Raw genomic sequence first — 16,702 nt, 5'->3', positions numbered from 1 at the left:
GTTTTGCAAAGCTGTGTGCAGAGGCAGCTTCAGGAGAGAGGGAGCTGTGTGACATGCAGCAGAGTTTGCTCTCTGTCTTGGGCTCTGATTAGAGTCAATACTTGAGGCATAGCAGCTCCCTGGGAACTAGGTATTGGTGTTGGGCTGAGATTCCTGGAAGATGGGACTGCCCTGCATGCTGTTGGACCACACTTGTCCCAGGACTGATGTACGAGTGTAAATAAAATAAATTACTCATAGAATATACCCAGACAATACTCCACTGATTTCTCCATCCAAGCCGATGTGATAGTGGCCAGAAAGACCATCTTAAGGGTAAGGTTTTATTTACACACATACACCAGTCCTGGGCCAGAATGGTTAAATAATCTGACAATAGCTCCATGAGTAACAGGAGGACAATGTTAAGACAACATGCAGGAGTCAAGTCTCCAACAGGAGGGTAAGTATGCAGATGGCCCTTGAGGAATCTGGATACCATTGGCTACAACTGTACTGACATGACACATCAATACTGCTGCAACGTAAACTCCGAGAGAACGAAGAGTCAATCCAGAATGTTTCAAGTGCAACACATAATGGAGGATCTTTGGTACTGGAGCTTCAACTGGTCCCAGAGAATGCTGGATAGGCTATATGGAGACCTGTTTCCATATGGAGAAGCAGGTCTTCCTGGCAGATGGCTTCATGCTTTGTATGAGGCTATCTTGGACCTCTTGATGATGGTCTCTGTCAGTAGTGCTCAAGGAGCCAACATCCAAGCCACTGGGTGCAACAGCTGCAGGTCTAGCTGCAATATCTGATTGTGGTTCTGAGATGATATGACCGGGCAGATTGCTAGAGGGATGCAGGACTGAATTGACAAGTTCAGGAGGTCTGGCAGACCAAATAGCCTTGTCTAACAGACAGCTATTAGCATCAGAATGGACGTCTTCCCTCTGATTTTGGATATCACCCTGGGGATCAGGGGAACTGAAAGGAAAGACGTATAGGAAACCTGGAGACCTGTAAGGAGGCCAGGCTCAGGTGTCCTCTAGTGCAGAAGTTCAGGCACTTGGTGTTGTCCTCTGTGGCATCCCCCATTGGTAAAATATCAGCTCTGCAACGGACACCTGCAGAGACCACTCGAGGTTGGTTATTGTGTGCCTGCTTAAAAAGTCTGCCAGGTTGTTGCTCATTCCTAGAAGATGAAGAGCCAATGGGATTACCCCATGATGACGCCAGGTCCAATGGCTTCCTAGCAGAGAGGGAATGACCCAGCATCTCCATGCTTGTTGATGTAGTGCACTGCAGACATGTTGTCCAGTAAGATCTGCACCATAGGATCCCAGAGAACAGACAGGAATGCCATGCAGGCTGACTGGATGACCCTGAACTCCAGGACATTCAGATTGTCCTGGGACCTGGTCAAGAAAGGAACACGCTTTCATATGTTCTCTAGGTTCAGCTATTAAGTGGACTCTTATAGAACTTGGGTGGGAATGTGACTCTCTTGTTCATGTGATAGAGATCACAGTTGTAAGAGCCATAGATGAAGTCTTGCAAGCAGCCCCAATTATATGCACAATGACAGGTGACTCAGCAGCCCCAGGCATGTACACACCATTGCTGCCAGGTTCGATTGGAAGTCCCTTGTCACTGACTGAATAGACAGGAACTTGTCCCCCTAGCAGGTGAGCTCTCATCAACAGAGTTGATCTTGGCTCCCATGAACTCTACTGTCAGAATGCTGTTACGGACTCTTTTTCATAGTTCACAAGGAGTCCAAATTGGAGAACAGAGAGAGGACTCTACGGGTGCTGCAGTTTCCTGCTTGGACCTTGCCCCTGATCAGCCTGCCATCTAGGCACGGACAGATGTGGAGTCCCTTTCTCCTTCAGTGTGCTGCCCCCATCCCCAGGCATTTGTGAATATTCTTGGTGTTGTGGAGAGTATGAAGGGCTGTACTCTGTATTGTTAATTGTTGGGCCCCACTGTGAATCTAAGGATCTTCCTGCAAGTCAAGAGCTATAAACCAATCTTGAGCTTGGAGAGATGGAATGATGCAGGCAAGAGTTATCATTCTGAATCTGAGGCCAGTACCTGTATTTGTTGAGTCTTCTCAGGAGTAGGATAGGATGAAAACCCCTTTCTTCTTTGCAATAAGGGAACAAAAGCTGTGCTATCAAGATCTAAATATTACCATAACAGGAGGAATTTCAGCACAGACATTAGAGACTTCAAACTGTATTATTCGCACACTGCCTGTTTACTCAGTTGCAGCAGCACGGGAATGCAGGATAGAAGTAAAATGTATGCACCACACTTTTAACAACCCCTCACTGAGGATAACACAGTTAGACATGTCCCGATGTTGCTTGCATTCAGCGTGTGCATGACTGATTTCAGAAAAGTTTCATCACCCCATCTAGTATGGATGTTGCTGAAGAAGACCATTTTAAAAAATGTCAAAGGTGACATTTTAATTCATCACAGTCCAACCAGTTATGGCAAGGGGCTTGAGAGACATTTTTATAGAATAATTTCCTGACATTAGGAGTTAAAAAAAAAAAAAAAAAAAAAAAGAAGGTGAAATATAGGGAAAATGTCTCCATAAAAATGACTATGTGACACAGGGCCAGAAAGGTTACACAACTAGCAGGATAAATGACTCAGATTCAACCTGTAGAGACGTATTAGTAGATTATGATTGTGTTTTTTGTGTGTTTACATATGCATTGTTAGAGGTTGACAATGTAACCAAACAGTTCCTGTCTATCACTGTATTCTGCTAATTCAAAAATCAAAAGGAGATATTAACATTTAGATGAACTGAATGTAGTAATATCACTGTCTTCATTTCTCTTTGAAGTATGTAGTAAACTACCTGTAAATGGCAAGAGATGAGCAGTTGCCTTATTGTTAATCCATGCAGCTTGTTACCTATGATGCTTAGGAAATAGGAGGTTACTTCAAAATGACTATTCTTCACCTAAGGAATGCCTGCTGTCAAGATGCTATCGATAGCCTGCTTGAGAACTATAAAAAGAACTCTTGGACCTTGATCCTTTTATCTCAGATCTGCTTAAGCTTCATCAGGGGAAGTTTGAGTTGCAAGACTAAGGTCCCCAGCTCCAGTCTGGGTCACCCTAATATTGGACATTGGACTGTGACCTATGGAACTAATTCTGAAAGAACTTTTGCAACTCTAAAGCTCATCTCTATTATGAAAACTGATCTAAAATTTTACTCAAGTCTGTATGTATAATGATCTTTTAATCTATACTCACTCTCTCTTCTTTTTAAATAAATCTTAGTTTAGTTAATATGAATCAGCTGTACGAGTATATTTGGGTAAGATCTGCAATATTCATTAACCTGGTGGGTAATGTCTCTGATCCTTTGGGATTGGTAGAAGTTTTTATATGATGAACAAGATTTTCAGTAATCCTCATCATATTTGACTTGGCTATCTGGGTGGGAGCTCATGGCTGGGCTGCTTCAAGAGAACTGTGTTTCTGGCTTCTGGGTACCCAGGAAGGTATTGTAGAAGTTGTTTCATTGCTGGCTTGGTGAATCTAAGTATTAGAATAACCACCAGTTTTGGGGATTGTCTGCGTCATTCTTTGCAGTTTGCCCTAACTGAGCAATCTCAGTGAGGCCCGCCCTGGGACTCCGTTCACAGTCTATAAACACATAACACAAATAATTAGGCCGTTAGGTGTGTGATGAAGACTATCTTGGTTTGCAAAATCAGTGTCATCCTGGACAATTCTAATTAAAATCTAACATGAATATTGTGAACAGTTATTGCTAAAGTATCTGAAAGGGAGGTGAGAATTAGATTTATAGCCATGATCATCTACTTTGGCTTATATTCTTTCCTCAAAAACTTCTTGATATGGAGTACATGATTAGCCTGTAGTGTCAAGGCTGGCTGGCATGATTGTTAATATTTCTACACGAGTGGATTCAGGGAGATTTCCTCTTCAGAGCACAGGGCATCATGAAAACATCTATACGTGATTCTGAAGTTTCAGAAGTTAACTACATAAGATCTACAAACTGCAGAGGACCTATCATGTATCTGTTTAACCAAAGATATTTATCCCTGTCACAAGAGTAGAAGCTGGCAAGGAGACATTAGCAGCTGTAGCTTTGGTTTATAACTAATAGCAATGAATAGTAAATGGTTTGACCATTACAGAAGCTCTTTTCCTTAGGGATATTTGCTCTGTTCCAATCTGTCAGAACTGCTGCACATCTGTTATGCAAAAGTATACAAAGTTTTGAGTCAAAGCACTGCCCAGATCCACGGGTGAATGCTGCCTTTGCTTTTATATACAGTGCATCTCTATGGGGACATGAAAAAATAAAGTTAATTTCTCAGTAGAGCTGTGAGAACATTTTAAAATGTCATTTTCCTGTCTCCAATAGAATGATAAAAAAAGCTTTTGTTAATGTAAAAAAAGTACTGATATGAAAAACCTGTGATCAGACAGAAAAACAGAATTGTTATCCATACCGAGGCAACAGACAGGAACAAGTGGGGGAGAAAAAAAAATAAGTCTTTTCAAATATATAGCCACTGACATTATTTTACAAATCCCAGAAACTGTTACAACGCAGGTGTGAGACTACAGGGATTGCAGCCACCCTAAAGTAAAACAAAAGCAGCTCCATCACAAGAGGGCTCTTCCTATTAGACTGTACAACCCTATTGTTGTTATTAATTTCTGCTTCTCATAATCATCAGGAACAGCAAAGAAGCTGGGGAGAGGTAGCTCTGAACTTTCTGTAGCACAGGGTGTTCATCTGGAATGCTGTTAGGTAACACAGGGATTCTGTTTCAATTCCACAATTTAAAATGAATTAACAATTCGGTGTAAAGGTTGAATTTCGTTGCTATTACGGTAATTATTCCAAGTAGGAGATAGCTCAGAAGGAGAGTGTATGCGTTAAATGAGCCTGTATGTCTGAAATCAGAACTGAGCCACTTGTGTTCAGAGGGTGGATACCGCATGACTCGTCACTATGTTTAGCCACCTGTCATGTATCAGCTATACAGAGTTAAAGATCTCTCCTTAGTTTTTAAAAAAATTCCCTTCTAGATAATGGTGCCAATTAAACTTCCGGCTACATTTGTAGGTAGAAATTACATCTTCCACTTCAAATCCCATCATTTGGCCACCCAATTTGCAATGTTTAAAAGGGAGGATTATGCAGCTATGTTTGTGTACTTTGTTCAGCTTTTTTTAAATGCTGAAGGCCTTTGAACCTGGATAGCATGGATGACAATAGTAAGAGTTACAAATAGAGAATAATCTGTCACACTAAGAAGACACTGCTCCTCTAGCTGAAAAATACTTCACTATGCTAGTATCTGCTTTTTAGGAATGACTATTTGAAACTATTTCACCGGAATTATCTAAGGGTCTAAATGTCTGTTGTTCTTATTTTCCTGAGAGAAAATCTTTAACACAAGCAATCTTGAGCAATGCTGTCATGGTACTTCTTGATGGATTGCATTCTTTGGATCAAATTATCAAAAGGGGTCTCAACACAGCGACTAGAATTGTAGATGCAATTTAGCTCACTTAGTTATTTGTATGTGCAAATCCCCAGAGTTCCACAAGCAATCTGCATTTGCATGCAACTTGGGTAGACCCATAACTATTCAACTGGTGTACAAATGCAATTAAATTTAAGGACACGAGTTATCGTGATTGCAAAAAAAGTGCCTGCAACTGTAGATGGTAGTTTCTATTTGATTATGCAGATACAAATTAAACATGATGGAAAAATAAATACTAACAAGAATAAGAAAAACACCCCACAGAACTAATAAAACCATCTGAAACATACATCAATCTCATTTTTTTGTGCTGTGGGTGGATATATATATTTCTAACTGGGCAAGTTTTAAAAAGCAGTTTCTAAAATTACAATTGTCCACACTTTTGTGCATTTCACAGTCATGTTCTTTTGCATGCAACATCTTAAAACACACAAAACTGCACCCACAATTTTAGGGACTGAGTCAAAACCCACTTGAAAATTTGGTCTGCCGTGCCACATTGATCGAATGCAGGCAAGAAACAATGTCACCTGGGCTGATTTAAAGAGAAACAAACAAATGGCAGAGGGGTCACTGGCATGGAATGGACACGTACCGAGCTCCCCTGCAGCTTTGATATCGATGTTGTCATATCCACTACCTATTCGAACGATGACCCTTAAGGCCTTGAACTTCTCTAGATCTTCTCGGGTGAGGGTGATAGTGTGGTACATCATTGCCCCAACGGCTTCATTTAATACCTGAAACACAACAAAAGGACGTCAGAAAATCCTAGTAATTTAAATGGGGAAAAACTGGCAACAACCGTTACAGTAGTGTACAATGGAACCAATGGGCCTGCCCCTGCAAGGTGCTGAGCTCGTGGTGCTGTGCACCCGTGACTGTGGCACAGTTAACAGGAGTTGAGGGCACATACTCAGGTAAGGTCCAGTATTTGTGAGATGCTTCATCCTTAGAGGAGACTCTGCACCAGAACTCTGTAGGCAATTCATGCCCTGTTGACTTCGAGGAGATCTTATACACTGGTACAAGCTTAGGGAAAAGTCCAGTTATACAGGAAGAAATGTAACTGGTGAGCATTTCTACGTGCTTTTCTATGTGCTCCTTTGGTATTATACAAGTATTTACTACACTAGAGGATCACACACGGTTCCTTCTTTAGGCTGAGCTCACTGCACACCTCAGAAGGTCATTGCATCCCTTTCTTCTCCCCCACAAGCTCCCTGGGTGCCACCTTCCCTACCCCTCTATTTCAGGGACTCCCTGCAACTCCCCCACCCCTCAGTGAGAACTCTCTGTCTCTCCCATTCTGAGGTCCACCAATTCTCCCATACTGGGATCACCCATTTCCCCCCATGCCAGAGGCTCTGTGTGTGCCCTCCTTCCCCCATCTCCGTTATTTTTTTTCCTTTCAGTCTAGGGAGGTAAATCATTCAGGGTGTCAACATTTTAAACTCTATTGGGAGGATGGGCCAAGCTGAAATGAGGGGTGCTATTAGGCTGCAAAGTGTTAATGGCTGTCAATAATCAGTTCTTTGATACAGAGACAATTATAGACTTGGTTGAAGCTGATGTATGTGCTAACCAGATTCCAGAGGCTCCTTGGGTCCCCCATTTCCCTCTTCCAGTTGACTGATTTTCTCCAAAATCAACAGAGTTCTGCCCACTGACACCTAGAATTTTCCCTGAAATTTTGGAATTGATTGGGTGCAACATTCAAAAGTTTGCATCCAAACAGACAGACCGATGCCACTCAATTGAGCGTAGGACCTCACACTGAATGTGAGAGTTGTCTGAAAAACTTCGAAATTAGAAATGTTGAGGGCATTTTTTAAATCAAAAATTTTGATGCAAAAAAGCCAAACAAAACCCTTCTGAAATGTCCATGAAAATTACATCCTGATTTCCAGCCAGTTCTACTGAATATTAAGCCACAGATATTTTTAGAAGTATGATCAGTTTATCACACTAAAATGCAGCTTCCAAACAGGAAAATAAATATGGTATTAAAGTGGACAAGCATCTTTTTCCCCTTCAAAAAAAATCTCAATGAAGTTACAGAAGTTAAATTTACCTTCTCGTGAATCTCCTGAGTTGATTGTGCATCACAGAATGCAACAGTAGCCAAGTCTTTCAAAATTGGCATCTCCACTGTACAGTCCCTTCCATCTAACAAAGCCACCAAAGGACGAGGATGCATAGGGCCATTCATTATTTGTGGGCGAATACCTGCAATCAAAAGGAGTTTTCCCGTTACATAAGCAGGACTTAAAACACTTCTCAGTCTATAGTTGCTCCTATCTGAGTATTATCTGAACTTGGTTTCTGTGTCAAGTGGGAAGTGGCTGCATACCACACAAGTTTACTGTATTTGAAGCTTTAGGAAGCAGTTTGGATGGAGGAACAGAATCCTGGGAGACTCAGCAGAGTATCAGTTGACCATCGATACATTCTCTATTAGGGAAATACAAACGTGCCCTACTCAGAGGGTAGACTCTTGATCTACCATGCATTTTCCAACTCCAACTACTATTACCACAGGGCTCCTGACTTTGATCTCACACTTTTTTTTTTTTTTGGGTGCCACTCCATTAACTCCAATGCAGTTACTCCTGATCAACACAGGTGTAAGTGAAAGCAGAATATGGCCCTAGAATTAGGTTTTGCTAGGATATCCTTACATTTCAAGTACTATATATGTTAACAAACAAGACAGACTCACCAGTTTTGTTTTCTTGAGTGTGTGCAAACAAATTTATTCAACACTGAAATCCCAGCCCCACTGAAGCCCTTACTTCAATGGGGCCAGAATTTCACTCTCTATGTTTGTATAGGCCTTTAAAACTGTGGTTTTGGAGGAAAGACTCTAGCATTCCTATTACCTCAGAAAATAGACTCTGGGCAACAATCATTCCATAAGCAAACAGGTGTTTATCCCAAAAGGAAAAGGAAGGGAAGAGCCAATCAAGAGAAACAGATCAAACAGTTCTGTAATAGAAATAGAACAGGAATCTCTTTTGTTGTACAAATGTGTATCATTAGGGTTAAGTGGGGGACATGCCCTAAACACACACATCTTAGTTCATGAAATCAGTAGCAAATATTATAAGTCAGAGTAACTGTTGCTCTTCTGTCTCTGCACTGTAAACTGGCATTTGGAGCAGGTGAGGGGAATCTGTGTGCACATATGGGGACTGTAGCTTAAACTCCCCCACCCCAGCTGCTGTGGGAAATCTTCAGGACACCTTCCTGAGCACGTGCAACCAGAGCTGGGAGTGACAGCAGCCAGGAACCAGCTCAGAGGGTTTTTGTTATTCTTACATGGATCCACTTACAAGAAGTTTTCCCACACGTTTATTTTGCACTCAAGATGTAATTGTGTGTCTGTTAAACTGAGCTGCGTTTTCTACAACTACATGTTCTCAGCCTCTTCTCTTTTTAAGCTGAGGTTAACCGACAAGCGACTGTGCCAAATGGGGACCAGGAACCAGGACTCCTGTGTGCTATGCCTAGCTCTGCCAATGACTGTTTCATTTTTGGATAAGTCACTTAAAAAATAGTAGGTCTCAGTTTATCAGTACGTAGAATGGTGATATAATTAGGGTTCTGTGACAGTGTTTAATTGGTTGGGTTTTTTTATAACATGTTGCAAAAATATTTTCACGGTATAATTCCAGGCAATTTCACAGTCCAGTAAAGCCCATCTCCTTCAAACATGTGTGCATGTGTTGCCTTTATGCATGAGAGTAGTCTCAGTATACCTGTGCTTAAGTGCCCTAAATTAAGTTTGTGTGATATCTTTGTAAAATGGAGGACTGGCACCAAAACATGCAAGAGTTCATGGTTTTTATGCAAGAGAACCCCCCATGTATACTGGGATGAAATTTCAAAAACGGAGGTTTTTGCTTGGAAATTTTGAATTTTGTTAAAAACAATCATTCGGAATTGGGTCCCTTTTCCAAGCAAAAATGGTATACAATGCTAAGCCCTCAAATACTGAGATTTTTCAAATTTCATTGTGAATATTTCATAGAGCCCTGGCTATCCTATTTACCTATGTCACAGGGGTCTGAGGTTTAACACTTGTAAAGTGCTTGGAAGTCACTGGATGAAAGAGTAACTTTTTTTAATGAATCAGTATCTGGAGTGCATAATACTTTGGATCTTTGACCGACGCCATTAAGTGTTCTGGGCTCAAATTTTCAAAGATGGCAGTTAATTCTGGGTATTTAACTTAAGCAACCTTAGGCCTGATTTTCAGAAGTTGTAAATACCCATTGCTCCTGTTACCCTTGAGTTGTGGGTGTTCAGCCCTTCTGAAAACGCAGGCCCAATGTGTTCTAATTTTGGCCCTCAAAAATATTAGAGGCCACTTTTAAAAATGTTGGCCCTAAGACATGTCTGTCTGATAGAGGAACCCTGCAGAATCTTTTTCGATTTTCTTTTTCTGTCTAGGTTCAGAACACATCTGTTCTACCTCGGTACTCGACTATATTATTCAGGTGGTGATGGAAAGTAATGTCTTCACTACATCTAGATCTGATAGTCATCTCCCTGCTACATTAAGCTCCAAACATATTAATTTACTAGTTATTACAGTAATAGTTTGTGATGATTATTTGGACAAGCGCTGGAGAAGTCAATGGAGTTATTTTAAGGGTGAAAAATCAGATTACATTTCCCATTCCTTTCTAAAGTGGAGACCTGTGACTAGTTAAGGGGGGTCACAGGGAAAGTCATAAATACCTAAACAAAGAGCATTACAGAACAAATGCTATAGTCTGTGCCTCTACAGCTATTCAAAAAGCAGATAAAAAAAAAGAACCAGAAAAGGGAGGATCATTTACTGAATGGAACTAAGATCTCTCACTTGCAGTACTGTGGTAGCAGTCTGGTTTCCCGGATAATGGTCAACACTGCAATATCCTGCTGTGGAAGAGGCCAAAAGTGGTGTCAGTGTAACCCTCAAGCCACAAAAATGACAACGAGGGAAGGAAACTAATGAGAACACCACCATGCTGATTTTAAAAAAATGGAAAAATTAAATGTGCACTGTTATCCAGATTGCCATCAGGTGAACAACATGAGCAAGACCTACATCAAATAATGTGTGAAAGACAGACTGAAACACAATGAGCCAAAATCATGCCTTGCAGAACTCTATTGAAGCCAACTCACTTACCTCAGGGAGGAATCTACACTGGTCTGTATTGAATACTGGTTAAAAACTAGTTATACTTGTTTTAGAGGGGGAAAAATAAACCCTGGGCACAGGCAAATTTAGCAGAAATGTTTAATGGTTCTCAGATATTGTTTTATTGACTGGGATTAAAAAGATAAAACCCAAAACAAACAGAAGTTCTGATGAAATATTTCCAAAATTTAACATGAACGTTTTTCTAAACATGATGCCTTTTTTCTATTGAGATTTCTATTTGCACTTACTGGAAGTAATACATCATGCTTGCAGTATTTTATCCAGATGGAAGTGCAACTGTGTCATTTTGGATGGTACAGAGCTGAGATGATTTGGATAAGTGAAAGAAGCTTGCCATAAGCAGATAAACAAGAATAAAACATGTATAAATCTCAAATGCTTACCATCCATAAGTGAAGCATTATTCTTCAGCTAGGTTCATCACCTTTCCTATTTAACATGCAGCTTAATTGCAACATTGACTAAAACATTACTAAGGTGTAACGAAGCCTAGACCATCACATAATGACAGTTTCATATTGTTATTGGCAAAGAAAGAATATGCTACACAGGCAAATGGCACAGTGAAAATAGTTACATCACCACCAGGACAATGGCTTTAGTAGTCACTGGGATTTACACCATGAGCTGGCCAATGTGTTTCTCAGCCAAACGTAATCAGAGCTTGCTGCCTATGCAGGGTACAAACTATTTACAAACAGTGATGTAGATAAGACGAGATTGGAAATTATTTTTCTCAAATAATGAAACAAGTAAGACAAAACCAGTGGCTATCTGAAACTTGGACACTTAAAACAGTTGGGGGGTGATAGGGGAGGCGGGTTTCAGTTTTTCATCCTATCATTACATAAGTGACTTTTAGGACACAAGATTTTTTTTTTTTGAACATGACATCTGTGTCTTTGCTTGGGATTACAGATGTAATTGTGTGTGATGACATAGGCTCCTTAGACATGTCAAGCTAGTCTACAGACAAAAATACACTTGCCAAGGATGAATGCGAGCTGGAAATTGTGCTAAATATTTAGAAGAATGGCTCTCATTTTCTCTTACTACAATGAAGTAATTTACTTCAATTTGACAGGGAAAGGAAGTTTTGAAGCAGATCAATATGAGATGAAGTGCATAATGTACAGTAATTACATTTTAATAAAAACCATTGACAGGTTTGCAAGTTAAATCATACAGTGCAATATATTTTCCTTGGCTGGTTCATTCTTTGTATCTATCTAGTTGTAGCTCTATGACTCTGTATATAAACTTTACAGATCTATTAAGCATATATTTTATACACAAACTCAAATCAAACTGCTGGGACACAGAAAAATCAAATTTATGGACTCTAACTTCATATATTTTTTCTACTTCTTTTAACTTATGCAACACATTTGACACATATGACTGCTTCATTAAGAATCTGATAAGCCAAAAAAAAATCAGAAAGTAATTAAAAAATTCCCCCACTAAAAATTCCCATTCAAGGTTTAAATCACGGGCCTTAAACCTTTAATTCTGCAGCACACTTCTCTATCACGTAAGTGTTGGGAACACGGGGAAGGGAAATGCAGCATATAAAATAATATAAAGCACAGAGCTAATCTACGAAGAGTTATTAAGCACATAAAACAAGGAGTCATCACCAGTGTAAAAAATGCACAGTTTTGTCTCAGTTCATGGGCATGTAGCTACAAATAAGAGGGAGCTATGACAGAGATGGAGGACACAGAATGTCTCTTTTTCTTCTAGTGAGATTACTGCTCTTTATCAGCAAGGAAATATATTATAAAAATGTATGTATACAATTTAAAAGCTTTCCACTCGTTTGAAGTTTTCTGATGTGAAGATAAATCATAATAAAGCTTGCAAAGTTGACCAAGTATTGTTCATTATATATATTTTTGGGCATTCTCTGTTTTTTTGGACTTCTTCCAGCATTTCAGTGGACAGTTTTTTAAGGAAGGGAGGAGAAAGAAAAAAGCCCTTTCCCTGTAACACTGAGAACTCAAACTCCACCCTGATTCACAAGCAGCACAGCTTGTTGCACCCAGCTCAGTGTATAAAGTGCTTTTGTTTCATTTTTAATACACAAAGCCTGCTTGTCTTCTTTTGCAGCTCCTCCCCTTTGCCACCCACTTGTATCCGATTCCAGTGGCACCCCTGCCAAGAGAATTAGGGAGTGCTCCCTGCTAAATGGCAGTCTTTGTGTGACCGCAAGTCGGCTGGTACTATCTCGCAGAAACAAAAGCAGAAGCCATTTGCCTAATACTTATTAATCTCAGTTGCCTACGCCACGCAGCTATTAAAAAAAAAAAGCTTTAAACATGTTCACTTGCAGTATATAAAAGTGTATAAAGAAGCAAGCCCGACAATCTATTGAATTACTCATTCACAACAAAGTAGCTACAGTTTTACAGTCAACTACACACTTTATTAAACAAACAGAAAAGAAACAGGAAATTTCCCCTTGCCTGGAAAATGTTGCCTCCACATTCTTCTTCTTATTAAAAACCGCACATGGTAGCAGAGGGAGGGAGGGAAGGAGGGAGGGGGGGGGGGAACCCCACACAGGATAAAATACTACCACTTTCAGTGCGTTGACTCTCCTCTCGTCTACGAAGGAGTATCTTCAAACAAGCAATCCCATAGCCCACAGCTGCAACATCTCAAGACAAATGTCTCTTTGAACACGGAGGGAAAGAAAAGGCTTTTGTCCTGAGCTACAGAATAATAGTCTGAAATTGCTAGAGGAGTTACAGTCACCTCTGTGCAGCTCCAAACTCTTTAGAGCACTCCCTCCAGACTTTGCCGAAGCTTTTAACTAATCATAGTTCTTTCCCAGCCCTTGAATAAAATCATGTGAGTGCCAGCCAAAAAATCGTATGCTGTGCACACTAAAGGGCTTGTATATGTCAGGGTTTTTTTTCCCCCTCTCATTGACTTGCACATACGCCCCTTTTCTTGGTTGTCTTGAATGGATTTAATCTGTGCCATGCTGCAGTTTTTCATTACTTAAAGAAGTCAAACATGCTGCTCTATGTACAGTATATGGAACAAGGCTCCATGTTCAAACCGATAGCTTGCAACAACAACAATCCAAGGGATCAACAGCAATAGGGTTCAGAGATCTGATTTAGATAAGCACCCAAAATTAAGGGGCCAAATTTATTCTTGGTGTGTAAGTCAACTGTATTTCAATGGGTTCACACCAGAGATGAAATTTGGCTCTTTAGCAGCGCCATTTGCATTCACAAAACTGGGCTAGCAATCCTGGAGATCCCTACTCCAGTTGGTCCAGATATCTCTGAGGACAGCCTTCACTGTGACCTTTTGGCTCATCTGCTTTTGGCTGAAATTAGGAAGTGTAGAGGGTGTTCAACAATGAAAAATAATGGAAAGAAGAAAACATCCATCCATTCCTCGTTCCCAGACCCATACCTTAATCATAACACTGTTCTTCCTTGACATCCCATGCCATCTTAATGGGTCACCATAACCACTGTGACTTGCCTAATTAACAGATATATGTGCCCATGAACTCCCGCTCTGCTTTCCCTCCCAGTTTCCAGATGTTCTCGCTATGCCTATGGGCCCAATCCTGCACCCCCTTTCTCATGCAAGTAGCCCCTACTCAGCCATGTATTTTCACTTGAATCAATGGGAGTAGTTGTGTGAATATAGATGTGCAGTGGGTTCAGGACACCTGTGTAGCTTAGCATCCTCACTGCCAACCACATTTGCCCATGTATTCAGTTCCTCTTATAAAGTAAATTAACTGATAGCATAAATCCTTTGCGCTCTGTCAATTTTGATCAGGGATTTCATTTGCTAAAAATCAATTTGTTAGGGTTTGAGTATATTTACATGAATGCTAGTCTGAATCCACGGTCCCTCAGTTATTGATTGTAGCACTTATGGCCCTGTATTAAAAGTAGCATGAATTTCATTTGTGTCCCAACTTTGGAAGCAATTGTGATTTTCGATGATTAATCAACATTTAGCCATTGTTCTCTTTACTTCTGTTGTATATTTTATTTATTGGCTGAGAATTCTTGTTGTTGTTTGTTTTGTTGTTGTTTTTGTTGACCGGGAATAGAAAAAATAACTGACCCAAACCTCAAACCAAACCACTCCATGGAGATCCTGTAAATCTGGATTCATTTCCTGGATCTGGCAGACTTTTAACATGACTGCGCAAGTCATGTTAGCCTCTCTGCATCTCAGTTCCCCATCTATAACACAAGGACAATAATATTGATCCATCTATTGTATGTATATGGTCCCCTTTACAGTAGCATCTGAGCACCTCAAACTTTTGACTGTATTTATCCTCACAACACCCATGTGAGGTATTATCCCCATTGCACAAGTGAGAAACTGAGGCAAGGGAGACAAAGGCAACAGAGGAAATCCGTGACAGAGCTCTGAATTGAATCTAAGTCCAAGGCCAGTGTTCTAAGTATGCTGCCTCTGTAGCACTATATAGCTATGAGTCACTGTGCAGATCAGTGTTGTGAGGATAAATTCATTAGTATTTGCAAAGCTTCTGGGAATCTTCGGATGGAAGTTGTGTATTTAAATGGAAAGTTAAAGAATAAAAAGACCAAAATTCCCACCAGATGCCATGGAATCACAGTGGTTCAGGCCAGACACCCATAGTCTTGGATGGGGATTTGTTCTGCACAAGGACAGCACCATCAAGTCCAGCAAATTTACAAAAAAATGAGATTGGAGTTTTTTCACTGAACAGATTTTAAAAATATAAAATATTTAAAATACAGAAAACAAAAAATATGTTTAAAATCTGTTCGGTGAAAAAACTCCAATCTTATTTTACAGGCATACACCTTTCTGTGGTGCACAGGGGTACTGTTATAAGTACACAGCACACTGGACCAAGCATTATTCAAGTCTCACTTTAGATATGCAGTTTAACAGCAAGGATTGCTATAAAGCAGTGGATCTCAACCCACAGCCTAATCAGCACACAGCTGCAGCCTATGTGACATCCTCCGGGCCATACGGGTAGTATATATATATTGTGTGGATGTGGCCCACATAACACCCATAGAGCTGCATATGCAGTCCACAATGATAGGTAACCGGCTGAGAACCACTGCTATAAAGCATGCTTTGCTTTCTTTCTGGAGAGCTCATAACTACCTAGTCTAACCTCTATGAAAGTCAATGGGAGTCTTTCTATTGATTTTAATGGGAGTTGGAATGTGCCCTTAAGACCCAGTTAGGCAAAGTACTTAAGCATCTGCTTAACTTTAAGCGCCTGAGTAGTCCTCATCTACTTCAAAGAGATTACTCATGAACTTAAAGCTTAGCAGGTGCTTAAGTTCTTTGCCGTGGTCCCGTGGTAAGATAAAAAAGGGACTTTGTTAAACTCAATATTAGATGCCTAAAAAGGGTATCGAGATGATTAGTTAATGTTTGTAAAGCACTTTTAAAACAAAAAGTACTATGCTAAGTATTCTTAGTTGTTATTAACAAGCAGATAACTGGCATAAAATTTTGACATAAATAAATACGAATATTTAGAACGGCCTGGGAATCTTATCCTAAATAATAGCATTAGTCTGTAATAATAACTGTTGCATTTCTAATGACTGCAGTGTTAACTGCTCTACAAGCCAAGCAAAACTGTATTTTGTTACTATCTACTTATATTCATCGATTCCAAGGCCAGAAGGACCACTGTGATCATCAAAGCTGACCTTTTTGATACAGGCCACAGAACTTCCCCAAAATAATTCCTGTTTGAACTCAAGTTTATCTTTTAGAAAAACATCCAATCTTGATTTTAAAACTGGCAATGTATTAACATAATACACAATGGTGTGGTATAAAGGTTTTACCAACTCACAAGTGGCAAAGTGATAAGTGAATTATGTGGGTCACACCAAACAAACTCCAACAAACGT

At 40.1% G+C, this 16,702-nt stretch overlaps 1 protein-coding gene across 18 annotated transcripts in view; it reads right to left on the bottom strand.

Moving 5' to 3' along the window:
• The window catches only part of CTBP2 (C-terminal binding protein 2), a 231,161-nt gene that overhangs the window by 23,265 nt on the left and 191,194 nt on the right, over nucleotides 1-16,702 (bottom strand). For 17 of the 18 annotated variants that reach the window (XR_012160053.1, XR_012160052.1, XR_012160054.1 and 14 more), the window contains 2 exons: nucleotides 7,632-7,786; nucleotides 6,153-6,297 (listed from right to left, as the gene is read on the bottom strand). Coding sequence is in view for 15 of the 18 variants with exons in the window: in XM_073354099.1 (XP_073210200.1) it covers nucleotides 6,153-6,297; nucleotides 7,632-7,786 (300 nt within the window). In the remaining 3 variants the exon portion in view is untranslated. Of the gene's footprint in view, nucleotides 1-6,152; nucleotides 6,298-7,631; nucleotides 7,787-13,243; nucleotides 13,560-16,702 lie in introns of those variants that run through there. The other variant, XM_073354102.1, reaches the window with a different exon arrangement.

This window comes from Lepidochelys kempii, chromosome 7, assembly GCF_965140265.1.
Source record: "Lepidochelys kempii isolate rLepKem1 chromosome 7, rLepKem1.hap2, whole genome shotgun sequence".
Taxonomy (NCBI): domain Eukaryota; kingdom Metazoa; phylum Chordata; order Testudines; family Cheloniidae; genus Lepidochelys; species Lepidochelys kempii.
The sequence above is the reverse complement of the archived record's forward strand: the minus strand, read 5'-3'. Positions and strand labels throughout refer to the sequence as shown.